Raw genomic sequence first — 16003 nt, 5'->3', positions numbered from 1 at the left:
CAACATTAATGGTAATGGGATAAATGAAGGATGCTGCTCTGGGGAGGCTGGAGCTTAGTTTAGGAAGGCGTGGATGTTCTTGGCTTTTAACGTACCCAGCCACCTACAATAGAGTCTGGAGTGGGTTTGACTATCTTCTTCAAACTAGAAGATAAGCTTTTGAGAATGGGGGTTGTTTAGTCTTCACATTCAGCAAATTACTGCAGAGTATATAATGCTCTTGCTTGTACCTGGTAAGCACTGATTGAACTGGAAATGAAGGGTATGTGCATGTGTGTGTGTGAGTGTGTTTGTGTGCATTTGCAGATGGTGGTGATGGCTAAACATCTGAAGAGATCCATCAAGGCCAGGATTTGGAGTTTGACTGTTGTTTTATTAACTAGGGTTTGATGTCATCTCTAAAGTCTTTGAGCAGTTGCTGCCCCTGCTTAAAGGAAGAGACTTTTTCTTAGGCTACCTGACCCATTTGATTGAAATAAATGTTCTTAATGTCTGTTTTTTCTTCAAGGTATTTGATGAGAGGGCAGCTAACTTTGAAAACCATTCAGGAAAGCTTGGTGCTACGGCTGAGAAGGCGGCTGCGGTTGGTACTGCTAATAAATCAACAGTGGAAGGCATTCAGGCCTCAGTGAAGACGGCCCGAGAACTCACACCCCAGGTTGGGTTTTGCTCACTCCTCATACAGTGTTCAGTAAAGAAAGTTAATTACAGAACAGTTTCTATACATTTTTGAATACTTAATGTAAGACGGCATAAGAAAACGTATATAGGCCAGCCCAGTAGCTCACACTTATAATTCTGGCACTTTGGGAGGGTGAGGCAGGAGGACTGCTTGAGCTTGGGAGTTTGAGACCAGCCTGGGCAATATAGCGAGACCCCGACTCTAGCAAAAAAAAAAAAAATTAACTGGGTGTGGTGGTGCATGCCTGTGAACCCAGCTACTTGTGAGGCTGAGGTGGGAGGATTATTTGAGCTCCCAAGGTTGAGGCTGCCAAACTGCCCCACTGCACTCCAGCCTGGGGTGACAGAGCAAGACCCTGTCACTGTCTTTATACATTTTTGTAATGTTTGAATTTTTTTTTACAAAGACTATTTATTAGTTTTGAAAGTAGAAAAAATGAGTAAAGCAATCCCCTTGCCACATACACACATAACTAGGAAAATATTTGGATAATCTTTTTTTTTTTTTTTTTTTTTTGAGACAGAGTTTTGCTCTTGTTGCCCAGGCTGGGGTGCAATGGCGCAATCTCAGCTCACTGCAACCTCCACTTCCTGGGTTCAAGTGACTCCCCTGACTCAGCCTCCTGAGTAGCTGGGATTACAGGTGTGCGCCACCATGCCTGGCTAATTTTTGTATTTTTAGTAGAGACGGGGTTTCTCCATGTTGGCCAGGCTGGTCTCAAACTCCTGACCTCGTGATCTGCCCACCTCGGCCTCCCAAGTGCTGAGATTACAGGCATGAGCTACCACGACTGGCTTGGATAATCTTAAGAGGCTACTTTGTTTTAATTTAGGGTTTATATATTTTCTCCACATCTTTGTGAGAGTTTTTTTTCTTAATTAATTTATTTTTTTCATATTGAGCTGTTTCTACAACTTTCTTTTTTCTACTTATTGTGTAACAAGGCGTGGCTAGTAAGTTTGGGAGCAAATTGGACAGTTATGAAAAGTCTACTATGTGATAAGTTTTCTTAAAAATATTAGCTCAACATTAGTACAATGTTTGTACAATTTTTCTTCTATTCAAATTATAGAAAATTCATTATTTTTTCATTTATTTATTCAGACATTTATTGAGTGCCTGTGATATATTCAGAACTATGCCAGACTTTACAAATTTGTGATACTGTGAACTTGTGAGGAGATATGGGGGAAATGAGCATGTCTCTTAATCATTCAACTTTTGCCCATGTGGTATGTTAATAAACTAGATCCTCTTGTTCAGCTTTTTAACTTGTCCAACTTTTAAACAATTTTTTATAATCTACAAGCATGTCTAACACTCTTTAAAAGCTCCCATAAAACATGGAACATAAAACACAATTTCAATATGAAACTGAGATTCCTAAAAAATAGAAACAGGAATCTAGACTTATAATCTAGGCTTTTTTCAATTATAGAAAAAATGAAGACTCTGGAGACAGATCTGGACTTGAGTCCTCTGTGATCTTTTCTTTTCTTTTGTTTTTTGAGACGGAGTCTCGCTTTGTTGCTCAGGCTGGAGTGCAGTGGCATGATCTCGGCTCACTGCAACCTCCGCCTCCCGGGTTCAAGCGATTCTCTTGCCTCAGCCTCCCCAGTAGCTAGGGTTACAGGCATATGCCACCACACTCGGCTAATTTTTTGTATTTTTAGTAGAGATTGGGTTTCACCATATTGGCCAGGCTGGTCTCAAACTCCTGACCTCAAGTGATCCACCTGCCTCGGCCTCCTTTATAAAGTGCTGGGATTACAGGTATGAGCCACTGCGCCCAGCCGAGTCCTCTGTGTTCTTGATGCTTCGTATCTCATCTGTAACATGGAGCTAACTCCTTCCTAATGGACTCTATTTGGATTAAGAATATGCATGTACAGCCTGTATCTTACCTGATATGTAGCAAATGTTAATCCTTTTTTCCCCCAAATGCTGTAACTGACTGGCCAGGACCTCTTGAGCAAGTCACTTAAATTTTCTGAGACTTGGTTTTTGCATCTCTAAAGTAGAGATATTAACTGTCCTATCTCTCTCATGGGATTGTTGTGAGGATTTTTTCTTTATATTATTTATAAATCAGTTTTGAGTACTTTTTGGTATCTTTCTTAATGGTGATTTTTAAGATGGGTTGATACCAAGTGTTTAAACATATGCCAGTTTTGTGTATGTTCTTCTGAAGTATCAAGTGGGCACTCATTTACTTTGTCACTTTATTACCTTCTTAAAATAAGTCTGTGATGGTAAAACCTTCCTGTGAAGGGCCCATTCTGGGGAGCTATTGAGACCAAACCTCCTATGTTCAGCCTAAAAAGAGACTTGCCACTTTCTGGCTTTACAGTGCCATCTGTAGGTAAAAAGGAGAAAGCTTGGCTGAAGGTTTGTATTTGGAGAGCGAGGGTGCTCTGGTGTTTAAAGGTGTTTTGTCATTGTCAGGTGGTCTCGGCTGCTCGTATCTTACTTAGGAACCCTGGAAATCAAGCTGCTTATGAACATTTTGAGACCATGAAGAACCAGTGGATTGATAATGTTGAAAAAATGACAGGTACAGTTTTCTATAAAGTTCTTATTGTCTAATCCATGAAGAATGAGTTCTGAGAAATTGGAGCGGGACTGGTTCTGTTACTCAGCTGCAATTGGATAAAGGGCCGGTCATGTGCTCAGCAGTGTACTTGGCCCTGTTAAGGCTGCTGAGCAGTGGCGGCTTCTCATTCAAGCCTTGCAACTTTGTCAGAAGAGAGACTCTTTGAGTCTCTTTTATTTTAATGCTGCCCTCCTGGCGTGATGTTTATTGTCACTCCTCCTATCTTCTCTTTGAATAGTGTCTTTGCCCAGTCTGAGCCCGAGTTTGGTTTCAGAGGCTGGGAGGCGGTGTTTGTGGATACAGTAAGTGTCCCTGTCATTTACAGTGGGTTCACATTTCAAGGAACCACAATAGCTACCATTTAATACAACTTGTCTCAGAGTTTCCTCCAACTTATCAACTACGTAGTTTTTTTTAAAAAGGAGAAACCAACCACCAGCAAACCTGTGTCTGTGCAATTGAAGTGGCACCTCTGAATCGTCTTCATTCTCTGTAAAGGGAGAGATAGGAAAGAAGGAATGAGGAATGTAGGCTTTTCGCTGTCCCTGCAGAACCTGTTGTGACTGGGGTCCATGGCAGCCCGAGATGAAAGTGGAACTCCTGAGGTGTCTGAAGAGAGGTAATAGGAATAAGAAACAGGCTGTTAGGGTTATTGGAAGCCTCCGCATGGCTCATCTTGAGCACTACAAGCTGCCAACAAGCAACAGATGGCTGGGGAGTGAGACGGTCAGGGAGAAAATATTATTCACAGATAACGTGGTGGTGATGCAGTGATGGTTTCAGACGTATTCCTTGTTTCCTCCCGATGTTGCATTTCTGGTTGTTTGGGGTGGATACAAGAAGACTGGCAACCACGGTTGGTATAAATGCTGCAAATCCAGATGGGCTTTTGGATTATGTCCTTGCTTTTTTTTTTTTTTTTTTTTTTTACTGTGGTGTTTACCTGGAAGCTTTTGATTATGTAGGAAGAACTTTGAGCTGAAGAAGAGAATTCTGGATGTTATACTTTCTCATGAGAAACTTGAGTGGATAACAGTGTTTTGGAGTTTCTGTTCTTCTAAATTGAAACTAAATTCCATTTCTGTTTTCCTAACAGGGCTGGTGGACGAAGCCATTGATACCAAATCTCTGTTGGATGCTTCGGAAGAAGCAATTAAAAAAGACCTGGACAAGTGCAAGGTAGCTATGGCCAACATTCAGCCTCAGATGCTGGTTGCTGGGGCAACCAGCATTGCTCGTCGGGCCAACCGGATCCTGCTGGTGGCTAAGAGGGAGGTGGAGAATTCCGAGGATCCCAAGTTCCGTGAGGCTGTGAAAGCCGCCTCTGATGAGTTGAGCAAAACCATCTCCCCGATGGTGATGGATGCAAAAGCTGTGGCTGGAAACATTTCTGACCCTGGTAAGCAATGCATGGCACTATGGCTCACCTCCGCTGAGAGGTTAACTCAGGAAAGATAGTGAGGGAATATGTACCCCACAACCACCACATACAAAGTCTGGGGGCAAAAGCTATAGACATTTAGTTCGAGAATGCTAGATTAATCTTTTTCATCCAAATCTCTGCAGTATCAGCAGGATTGTTGTATGTTAATTTTTCTGGACCAACTTCTCTGTGCTTTCTGTTTTTTTTTTTTTTGAGACTGAGTTCTGCTTTCTCACCCAGGACGGAGGGCAGTGGTGTGATATCAGCTCACTGCAACCTCTGCCTCCTGGGTTCTAGCGATTCTCCTGCTTCAGCCTCCCGAGTAGCTGAGATTACAGGTGTGCGCCACCATGCCCAGCTAATTTTTGTGTTTTTAGTAGAGACAGGGTTTTGCCATGTTGGCCAGGCTGGTCTTGAACTCCTGACCTCATGTGATCCACCCGCCTTGGCCTGTTAAAGTGCTGGGATTACAGGTGTGAGCCACTGCGCCCAGCCTCTGTGCTTTTTTTTTAGACGGAGTTTCACTCTTGTTGCCCAGGCTGGAGTAAAATGGCGCAATCTCACCTCACTGTAACCTCCGCCCCCCACCCGGATTCAAGTGATTCTCGTGCCGCAGCCTCCTGAGTAGCTGGGATTACAGGCTCCCACCATCACACCCAGCTAATTTTTTGTAGTTTTAGTAGAGATAGAGTTTCACCATGTTGGCCAGGCTGGTCTCAAACTCCAGACCTCAGGTGATCCACTGGCCTCAGCCTCCCAAAGTGCTGAGATTACAGGCGCCCAGCCTGTGCTTTCTTAATATGCTCTGGCTAAATAGCTCCTCGCCTTGTTCAGTCATTATTTTGGAAAATTTTCAAAAAATGCATGGTAACCAATTTACCGTCCATTTAGTTTATGTAACTGGCTTTAACTTCTCTTGGGCTTTTCTTAAAATGCATTTTTTTCTCTGTAAAGCATTCTCAATTTCTATCAAATCTGGAGGGCTTAAGGTGATCTGTGGGTCTCCTAGGCCCTACACCTAAAAAAAAATCTGGGTTTTCTTTAGGTGAATTTGGATCATATTTTTGGTACTACCATGGCAGATCATAATGGGAGCCGCTCCTTTGGTTTAAATCATCTGAATTTCTTCCTGTTTTGAACATCTGATGTTTTCAATCTTGTCTATGAGTAGAATGTAGTCAATGCAAGAGAGTAGGAAGGAGGGGCTCCCCTATCCATCTCTGGTTCAGGCAGAATCTTTCTAATATCCTCAACCCATTATCACTAAGGACATGCTTGGTTTCCAAAACTGGAGTTTCTAATAGTTTGAGTAGATTCTTGAATTCCAGCCAACTGGACAGAGTAGTGCAGCTTAGCATAAGGGTTAACATACTGAATGCCAAGTAGAGCAAAGGAGTAGAGAGAAAGGTGAGAAGTACTTCAGGGAATGTATGTCCAATCTGAAACTGACATCTCCCATGTTCTGAGTTGGGCAGGCTTATCTCTTGACTGCCTCATCATAAGAGAGGCGATGGATGCCACCTGAGCCCAAAGTGTTCACGCCCAGGGATCTCCTGCGTACTTGTTAGTTGTACAGCCAAGAAGGCACCCTGAACACTAAAAGAACAGCTGGTTTGTGATGCTTCCAACGCTCTGCAGGCCTCAGGACATCTGCCTTGTCCTGCCTCCCTCCCTCTTCAATCACTGCCCGTGATGTTTACTGGCAGCTTCACATCCAGCTTTTGTTCATGGAACCAGTTCTGCTGCTGCACAGACAGTGCTTTGGGGCACTGATCCACCCAGCTGAAAGTGAGGATGTCTTGTGTTTAGGACTGCAAAAGAGCTTCCTGGACTCGGGATATCGGATCCTGGGAGCCGTGGCCAAGGTCAGAGAAGCCTTCCAACCTCAGGAGCCTGACTTCCCGCCTCCTCCACCAGACCTTGAACAACTCCGAGTAAGTAAATTCAGAGATGCGGAGAACTGAGCAGGAAGGTGTTGAGACTGCAGCAAGAGAGAGGTAGATTGTGTTTTAGAGCCTCCATCACTAGGTGGCTTCGTTTAGCTTTCATTTGAAGCTTAGTGGGAGGCAGATCTTGATTTTCATTTCTAAATCCAGTGGAGTTATAACCTAGTGCTTAAATGCATGGGTTGTGTGTGTGTGTGTGTGTAGTATTGGTGTGTGTGGTAGTGGCGTGCTGTGATGGGGAGTGGCTGGAGCAGAGGAGCTGGCTTTGGTAAGGGTGGATGTGATGAGTGATGAGGTAGTGCACTGTAGTAAAATAATCTGCACAGCTTGCAGTAAGGAGATTTGGTGTGTTCTTAGTTGACAATGGTAGAACCAAGGTGGTTGAAATCTTGTGGTGGTTCTTTCCTTTGACTTCTTTTCCTTAAGTAGCAAGATATATGCTTTTAAAATTTTTTTCCTCAACTATAATTTAAGATCTTTAGATACCTTCCCCACTACCCCCCGCAAGTACTGTGAATATATTTTTACATGGTGTAGGAAGAAGCTAGCTAGGCAATATGTTGCAGATACAAATTCCAGAAACAGAAATAGTGATTATTTTTAGACACTATTATTCCAACTAACAGTATTAGAAATACCTTGACTTTGTAAAAAACCTATCAAGGCAATAATCTGATTTACTTTCCCATATTTCATGTCATTAAAAGATGTTAAGTTTCTAAGTTGGTTGAGTACAAAATTGGGTCATTGTGCACACAGCTAAGGAACAGTGTTTCCCAGCCTTCAACGCTTCTTAGATTCTTTCCAGCTGGGCTCTTGGTGGGTGTTTAGAGCTGGGAGAGAGGGCTATTCCTGGGGAATGGCTTCTTATGTGAGCAATAGAGTCATGCTATTTAGAATCTGGATCTTAGAGGTCATTTGGTCTAGTTACCCCTCACTGACAGATGAGGAACCTCAGGCCAAGGGGAGAAGTTACTTGCCTATGTAGCTGCTTTTTGGTAGCACCAGGACCAGAACTTACATCTTTTGTAGGGATTTTTTGAGAATCCTTCATCTGGTAGCACTGTGTATATCTCCCTGGGATGCAACCAAAACAGCAGCTGCAAGCCTTTTTTTTTCTTTTTTTTCCTTTTTTGAGACAGAGTCTTGCCCTGTCGCCCAGGCTGGAGCACAGTGGCATGATCTTAGCCCATGGTAACCTCTGCCTCCCGGGTCCAAGTGATTGTCCTGCCTTCGCTTCTCAAGTAGCTGGGATTACAGGCACATGCCACCACGCCTGGCTCATTTTTGTGTTTTTAGTAAAGATGGGGTATTGCCATGTTGGCCAGGCTGGTCTCAAACTCCTAACCTCTGGTAATCCACCTGCCTCGGCCTCCCAAAGTGCTGGGATTACAGGTGTGAGCCACTGTGCCCGGCCACTGCTAGCTTTTTGTAGAGAAACCTGCTTCTGTTGAGATTGAAGCAGGTGGTCCTTGTGGCTCAGTGTGGGTGGTCTTACGTGGAGTGAATGTGGGTGGATTTTCTAGGGACACTTTTTAGAAGAAACGAAAGAATTCCGGGGACAGGGGGGAATTTTAGGACTTTACTTACAACTTGTTTTCTCTTTTTTAGCTAACAGATGAGCTTGCTCCTCCCAAACCACCTCTGCCTGAAGGTGAGGTCCCTCCACCTAGGCCCCCACCACCAGAGGAAAAGGATGAAGAATTCCCTGAGCAGAAGGCCGGGGAGGTGATTAACCAGCCAATGATGATGGCTGCCAGACAGCTCCATGATGAAGCTCGCAAATGGTCCAGCAAGGTAAGTAGTGAAGCTTTTCTTGTTGAGAAAGGATGTCTTCTCAGAAAGGATGAAGGACCATGCACACAGCCCAGAAAGAAGAGTCTATTTGGAGTCACCCTCTCTCTCTCCTTTGGTTCCTGTGTTGCCAATAGCATGTTCCTCTTCTTACCTGTGGTTTAGTGAGATGTTTCTGGCGCCTGATGGTTTCTCCTTCAAGCTGCAAAAGCCAGAGCCAGGGTGCCTGTGATTTGAGAAGAGGGTTCCTGTCCTCTTTGTCCATTAGAGTACCAGCTGCCTTGACTTTGGCATTTGGGGTCTTTTAGAAATTGCTTATCTTTCTTGTAACTGCAAATGTTTTTAGATGCTACATTGCTAATTATCAGAGCTCCAAATATGAATTCTGTGGGCTGTGCTAAAGCTAGATGAAATGTTTGCATTTTCTTTTTTTTTTTTTTTTCACAGAAGCAAGTAGATTGGTATCTTAGAAGCCATGTGCTTTTGTCCTTTCTCAGAATCATTTTATCTCTCAACTCAAGACAGTTCCAGCCTGTCTCTTACTCAGCAAATCTGAAGGTGTAAATATTAATGTGGTTGGTAAAAATATGGATGCTACAGCAGCCTTGGCCTATGAATAACTTTTGCCTATTTTCCCCTAAATGATGAAAAGTGAGCAGTAGCTTTTCTAGATAAGAGGAATACTATTGCTAACCTTGCAGTGAAAGGTAGCTCTTAGTTCTAAACTGTTTCTAATATGACCCTAGATCTTTTTTCTTTAATGTTTTTATGACCCTAGATCTTTATTCCCACCACCTATTTGCCTTTATTCTTTGCACATCCTCAAAGCTTTCGAGCTCTTGTGCCAACTGTACTTCCTCAGGGACCTCCTGCACCTGCAGCTGATCTTGGATTTTTTTTCAGGCTGGGAAATTCACATTGGTTTTTAACACTGTATTTTGCTGAACTGTTAGCTGTGAGCCCAGGTTCTAAGATGGAAGGGAGACTTTTCTGGTGTTCGACCTGACCTGTAGAATTATTTATAATGGTATCTCTCCAACTGTATGTGGCAGAGTCCCACTGTGCATGGGGAGTGGGGGAGGTGACAGTGAAAATTTTAAAGGAAATTTAAATTTCATTACAATGAACCAAGATACACTATGCAGAACAAAAAATATACATGAATTATTTGAAACAAACAAACAAACAAACAAACAAACAAACAAACAAAAGCAGACAGCATTGGCCCACATTACTTGCCCCACTCCGCCATTTTTGGCCAGAAGTCCTGAGGTCTGTCTCCTGAAGCGTGGAACATCAGGAGTTTGCTGACTTTGAGTTGTGTGAAGTCAGCAGCTACTTGAACCATATATGTACTGGACTGGGGAGGGATATCTGTTTGTGTGTCTGTCAACCTATCTGTCTCTGTACACTGTGGGACTCCGAGCCTTAGCAGCAGTGAGCTGGCTTTTCTTTTGAGCAGCAGAGGTGGGTCTTGGCTGAGTTTAGGCAAGAGTTTAGATGGTACCTGAACCCCTTGTTGGCCCTGAATCCTCCAACATCGTCACCCTTTGGAGTCAGGTTTTGTGTGCAGGATAAGACTTTTAGGAGTGATAACAACCTCAAAGAAAATTCCATATAAACTACTTCCTCTTGAGTACAGATGTTTGATGTAAAGAACCTGTGTTCACCATTCTTCGTATAAATGGTTTGGCTTCGTTGTGGCAGTTTTTAATTTTCTTTCCACATTAGTCTATTTTCAGCATCTGGCTTTTATAATCCCCATCCCTGGTTCTAAATTCATGTTCTCTCCATCATGATTCTCATTCTTAAATGAGCACCAATTTTGGATTCTGCGAGCTCAGCTGCAGTCACTTGGCAAGTTCACATATTATTCTATCTGTGAACTAGATAAGCAGTTTGGTGTGAGTGAGAACCTATTTTGCAAGAAATTTAGGTTGTACCCAAGGAGAAGCTTTCTGAGTTGGTACTAGCAATGGATGCAAAAAGAGATGGTAGAAGCTTTGCCTTGGAAGACCTTGAGGGGACAGAGAGCTGGTCTGATGTGTGGGTGTTCCCTGAGATGGGTGGCTGACGAGGTGGCTTCTTGAGGCTTCTTACAGCTGGGTGACGGTGGGATACTTAAGTTCTCTTCACTTATCATTGTGCTTGTTTTTCCTGCCTCTTTCCTAGTTTGGTATTCACTACCTCTGATGTATCATTTTTAATTCTGGGACTTTTAACTCATGAAGGAAATAATCTGTGTCTGGCAGCTGCAGAGATGACCCAAGTTGCCTCCTGTGTCCCAGGAAAATGTACAACAGTGACCATATGATCCAGCAGTGTTCAGTTTGTTCCGTTCAAAGTAACTTGTGTGGTTGCATTTACTTTTTCTCTCTGGATTCCTTTTAAAGGTAATTTGCTACTATTGTTTGGTTGTTTGGCTCCTCAGAAATATTCTGATGTGAGAATCACTCTTGTGAGGTTTAACTTTAGTATCAAGTATATTAAAGAAATGGATGCTACTTGCTTTCTTGGTGTAAAGATTTCTCCGGAAGCCCTTTGCCATCGGAGTGAGTCCCTTTTCTTCTCTCACCATACGGTGGCTTGGTCTGAGTAGCGCTGGAGGCTGAGAATTCCCCCTTCTATGAAGCTTGGTACACAAGGCTCCTAGAGAACATGTTTCTTTTTCATCCTAGGCAGGCTTTGGTCACTAAACCAGCTGAAGCCCAGTTTCCCAAGTCCTATTGCTCTTACTAACACTATCCCTGTTTCTCATCCTTCCCGCCATCGACAAAGCCGGGCATCCCAGCTGCTGAGGTGGGTATAGGTGTTGTAGCTGAGGCAGATGCGGCCGATGCTGCTGGGTTCTCTGTCCCCCCTGACATGGAAGACGATTACGAACCTGAGCTGCTGTTAATGCCATCCAATCAGCCGGTCAACCAGCCCATTCTGGCCGCGGCTCAGTCCTTGCATCGGGAAGCTACCAAGTGGTCTAGTAAGGTACTGATCAGCACCCCCAGTTGGGGGCTGCTCCATATGCATCCGGCCATGTGCAGCCTTGACACATTGCATCACTCATGATCTGTGCTGGTCCTGTGAGTCTGAGCAGGGCGGGCATCTGTCTGTCTGCACCATGTTGTTAGGACTGGCTTCACAAGTTTGATAGGTCTGCTAATGCCAGATTAATTGGACTGCATTTATGTTTGGGGAATGAAGATGGGGGGTCACTTTTTGAAAGGATTCCTTTTCTTACTGACTTTGTGGCCATCGTTGGAACTTTAAACCGCTTGGGAAGCCGTGGATGCATCTCTCAATGACTTCCAGGTCAGGAACCATGGTGGACCATTACGAGGACACCTGGCCTGACCATTGAGCTTTGCCTGCTCCCGACTGACCCCTCACTGATGGCTCAGGGAGAGCCGATGAGGGTGAGAGGCAGCTTTATATGGCAGGGTCTCTGGGGGAGGACTGCATGCTGCCCTGCACTTGGCTATGTGGCAGATGCTGGCCTTGATGGGAGTCCACAGAGAATGGGGCCTCACTGACTGCCTGTCCAGGTGTCTCAGTGGGAGGGAGTGGGAGTGGGAAACGGAGTACTCAAGGCCACAAGACAGGCCTCCATAGAACTTTGGCCTTGAGGAATGAACCAAAGCTAGTTTGGAGAGTAGGGCGATTGGGATGATCACTTTTCCCTTTAAAGGTGGCATGCTGCAAGAAGAAAGGCTTTGAAGAGTGATGGGTAGTAACTAACCATGGCACTATGCTATCTTCTAACCAAGGTCATGGGGTCCTGGAATGATCCTAGGTCTGCACTAGAAGAGGTAGACCCAGAGGACCTTGTCTAACATGCCCTTTGCTTCTTGACTTCTTCCCATACCTGCGTTCTCTCCGGCCTCAATTACTGCCTGAGATGTTACACCCTCCCAGCATAAATGATGAACTGCTTCATGGTGCCTGTGGAGACCTCTTGCAGAGCACCCTGCAGTGGTATGGTTTGTGTATGCCTCACTGCAATGTAGAGAAATGAAGGGCATGAGGGGAAAAATGAGGAGGGCCTGGCCTTTTAGCTAGTTTTGAACATTGCAGTTGCTATGACTTGGGGTTGTTAGCAGCCAAAAGAGGAGCTTTCATGAGATGGACACAGAATAAATAACTTGTATCTTTCTTTTTTATGACCCATGAGGGTTTTAGTAAACTAAAATGCCAAGTCTAAGATAAACTGCCATTTCTTGGAGTGAGGGTTCCATTTACAGCCTGAATCACGACTTTTATTTTCCTGATGCCTTCCCTTGCATCCTCTTCGCTGAAGGTTCCTTTAACTGGAGTCTTCACTTAGCTGAGGGGACTGAAGAATTGATTCTTTACCCTTTTACATGGGAAAAATTAAAGCAACATGTTCGTTCAGGTTGATGGGACAAATAAGGTGGGAGGATTGCTTAAGCCCAGGAGGTCAAGGCTGCAGTAAGCTGTGATTGCACCACTGCACTCCAGCCTGGGTGACAGAGTGAGACCCTGTCTTGAAAAAACAAAACAAAACAAAAACAAAAACAAACCAGAGGGCTAGCCAGAGCAGGTTAGATCAGAAAATATCTTTTTTTTTTTCCTCCCCTCACCCAGGCTGAGAATAGTTACTTGGGGTTTGACATTCTTTAGCAAGAGCCCTTGGCTGCTATTTGCAACAAGGGTAAGCATGAAGAGGGTGATTTCAGCATTTGGAAAGGCTCCTCTGTATTTTTCCCCTCAGGCCAGCTCTACTGCTTTCTCCCTATAGAAATGAAAGTGCCTATTTAACCAGCTCGTTAGCCCTGTCCCCAGTTTATTGATATGATTAACCTGGAGATGCCAAAGTGCTTGTTCAGTGCTGTGCCTGGGGTGCACATCTTGCCCTTTCAGACTAATATCTGGGTCTTCTTTTTTTTTTTAGTCAGGAAATGTCTCTCTCCCTCTCCTTCTTTCCCCCTCCTCTCTCCTCTCTTCCCCCTCTCTGTTTCTCACACTGCGTGCTTGGGCGCGTGCCCTGTCTCATTCTTTTTTTTCCTCCAGTGCTGTCCGTATCACTCAAGAACGGCCCTTTTCTCCTCTTCTCACCCTTCCGGAGGGATGCTAAGGTGGCAAGCTCCCTCCTCTTCTCTGCGCTTCTCCTTCCTTCCTTAACATGGCCAGAGCGTGGGCAGAGCTCACACTGTATCTTTGCTTCCCTGTAGGGCAATGACATCATTGCAGCAGCCAAGCGTATGGCTCTGCTGATGGCTGAGATGTCTCGGCTGGTAAGAGGGGGCAGTGGTACCAAGCGGGCGCTCATTCAGTGTGCCAAGGACATCGCCAAGGCCTCAGACGAGGTGACTCGGTTGGCCAAGGAGGTTGCCAAGCAGTGCACAGATAAACGGATTAGAACCAACCTCTTACAGGTACTCGGGGAAAGAGGCTGCGTGTGTGTGTGTATGTGTGTATGTGTGTGTGTGTGTGTTGGAGTGGGAGGGTATGAGAGGGAGAAAAGCAGGAGAGAAAAACTAGGTAAGGGAGAAAGAGGCACTTCACCGGGGACAGAAATAGCAGAAAGGAAAAAACACAAATGTACTGGGAATGATAGATTCAGGAAAGGTTACTTCCTAATCAAATGAATGCTTCCATTTCTGGAGAAAGGGATTGTACTGACCCTAGGGAAAAAAACAAGTGGAATTCTGCTGCTTATTTATCGAGTGCCTTCTCTGTGCCAGCCACTGGGAATACAGAGGTAGGTAAGTCTTGCCTTCAAGGAGCTTGTGGGAGGATTGCTTAAGCCCAGGAGGTCAAGGCTGCAGTAAGCTGTGATTGCACCACTGCATTCCAACCTGGGTGAGGCAAACAGAGAAACATACCAAATTAAACTTTCTCTTTAGGTATGTGAGCGAATCCCAACCATAAGCACCCAGCTCAAAATCCTGTCCACAGTGAAGGCCACCATGCTGGGCCGGACCAACATCAGTGATGAGGAGTCGGAGCAGGTATGTGGCAGCTGTTTTTGGTTTCTGGCTGGCAGCTTCTGTGCTTTTTTGCAGTAATTTAATTCCACTTCAGGGAAATTTTTACTTCTGAATCAAGTATCGAGTATTCAGTACGTGGGATGCACTCAGACTCTCTCAGGAGGGGAAAGTCTGTGTTGGATAGATACATCAGAAATTTGGAATTAGGGCCAGGTGCAGTGGCACATGCAGGTAATCCCAGCATTTTGGGAGGCTGAGGCAGGAGGATTGCTTAAGCCTAGGAGGTCAAGGCTGCAGTAAGCTGTGATTGCACCACTGCACTCCAGCCTGGGTGACAGAGTGAGACCCTGTCTTGAAAAAACAAAACAAAACACAAAAACACACCAGGAATTGGGAACCAGGTCCCAGCTACTTAGGAGGCTAAGGCAGTAGGATCATTTGAAACCAGGAGTTCAAGACTAGCTTGGGCAAGATAGCAATCAATAGCCCATCTCAAAAATAAATAAATAAATAAAATAAAAGGAATTTGGAATTGCTCTTGGGCAACTATTGTCATTTTACAGATAGGAAACTGAGGTCTAGAGAGGTTAAGTGTCTAAAATAATACTGTGGATCAGTGGCAGTTAGGACTCCACTCAGTTCCTTACCCTTGGAATAAGTTTGGCTCTTTTGAGGCCTCCAGTGCCTGTTCATTTCAACTCACTGTATGTTTCTGGCTGGAGAGAATGTCCGCTTTTCAGCTCTCTTGGTGTTAGTGCCTCAGGGAGGATGAATAGTGCAGGCTTTTCAGGGGCATGAGGTAGTTAGGCCTGTGCTCAAACTGAAATGACAGCTGAAAGGAGGTGCTTCTCTTATATTCTCTTTAGGTTTCTCTGATAGAGATAGAAATAAGGATGCTGAGAAGGTTCTCTTAACCACTGCTTCCTGCATATACCTTGGCAATTACCTCCTGAAGTTTGTCCTCCTTCCCAGAATCTTGGCCCAGGTCTTTCAGGAAACCCTCATTTGAGCACCCCTTACTCTCCTTATTTCCCCTCCGGGAGGCCCTGCTCTGAACCAGATTCCCAGATGGACTGCCCACACTCATCACACAAGGTACACAGTTTTGTTGGACTAGCCACACAGGGCTCATCACACATGGTGTAAGGTGAAGCACTGTATTAGGTGTTAAGGGAGTTTAAAAAATTAAAAGACAGAATCCCCCCCACGCCCCTTGGGGAACTCAAATATAGTTTGAAAGAACAACTGTTTCAGATCTCTAGGCCAGGAGATAGGGCCCTGGGGCACTTTAGAAGAAATAAGGTGGCCATTCTTCTTGGTGCCATTATTGTTGCTTCTGCTACCATATTCTAATCCAACAACTCTCACCCTAATCCTCTCTTCTCCCAAACCATGGGAGCTGTGTCTTCACACCTAACTTCCATATATTCTATACAGGGTTTGCACACTTGGCTGTTTCTATGTCATGTGATCTCTTCTGTCCAAAGAAAGATGAAAAAAAATGGGGAAGGAAGGATAAGACTGAGATTCAGGCCTAATCACAGACTTAATCAATTAACCACTAAAAATATGCCTTGAGAATATTATGTTCCATAAAATATTCCAGTTTTAAAAAGGGTA

General features: G+C 44.5%; 1 protein-coding gene across 2 annotated transcripts in view; it reads left to right on the top strand.

The window, feature by feature from the left end:
• Positions 1 to 16003, top strand: part of VCL (vinculin) — a 124799-nt gene that overhangs the window by 105265 nt on the left and 3531 nt on the right. Inside the window, exons 14-21 of one of the 2 annotated variants that reach the window (XM_007962962.3) lie at positions 509 to 658; positions 3128 to 3236; positions 4372 to 4674; positions 6508 to 6632; positions 8256 to 8441; positions 11217 to 11420; positions 13625 to 13828; positions 14300 to 14404. In XM_007962962.3, the coding sequence (XP_007961153.1) occupies positions 509 to 658; positions 3128 to 3236; positions 4372 to 4674; positions 6508 to 6632; positions 8256 to 8441; positions 11217 to 11420; positions 13625 to 13828; positions 14300 to 14404 (1386 nt within the window). The remainder of the gene's footprint in view (positions 1 to 508; positions 659 to 3127; positions 3237 to 4371; positions 4675 to 6507; positions 6633 to 8255; positions 8442 to 11216; positions 11421 to 13624; positions 13829 to 14299; positions 14405 to 16003) is intronic. The other variant, XM_007962963.3, reaches the window with a different exon arrangement.

Source organism: Chlorocebus sabaeus, chromosome 9 (genome assembly GCF_047675955.1).
Source record: "Chlorocebus sabaeus isolate Y175 chromosome 9, mChlSab1.0.hap1, whole genome shotgun sequence".
NCBI classification, from domain to species: Eukaryota; Metazoa; Chordata; class Mammalia; order Primates; family Cercopithecidae; genus Chlorocebus; species Chlorocebus sabaeus.
Note: the sequence above shows the minus strand (reverse complement) of the source record. Positions and strands in the feature narration are given on the sequence as shown.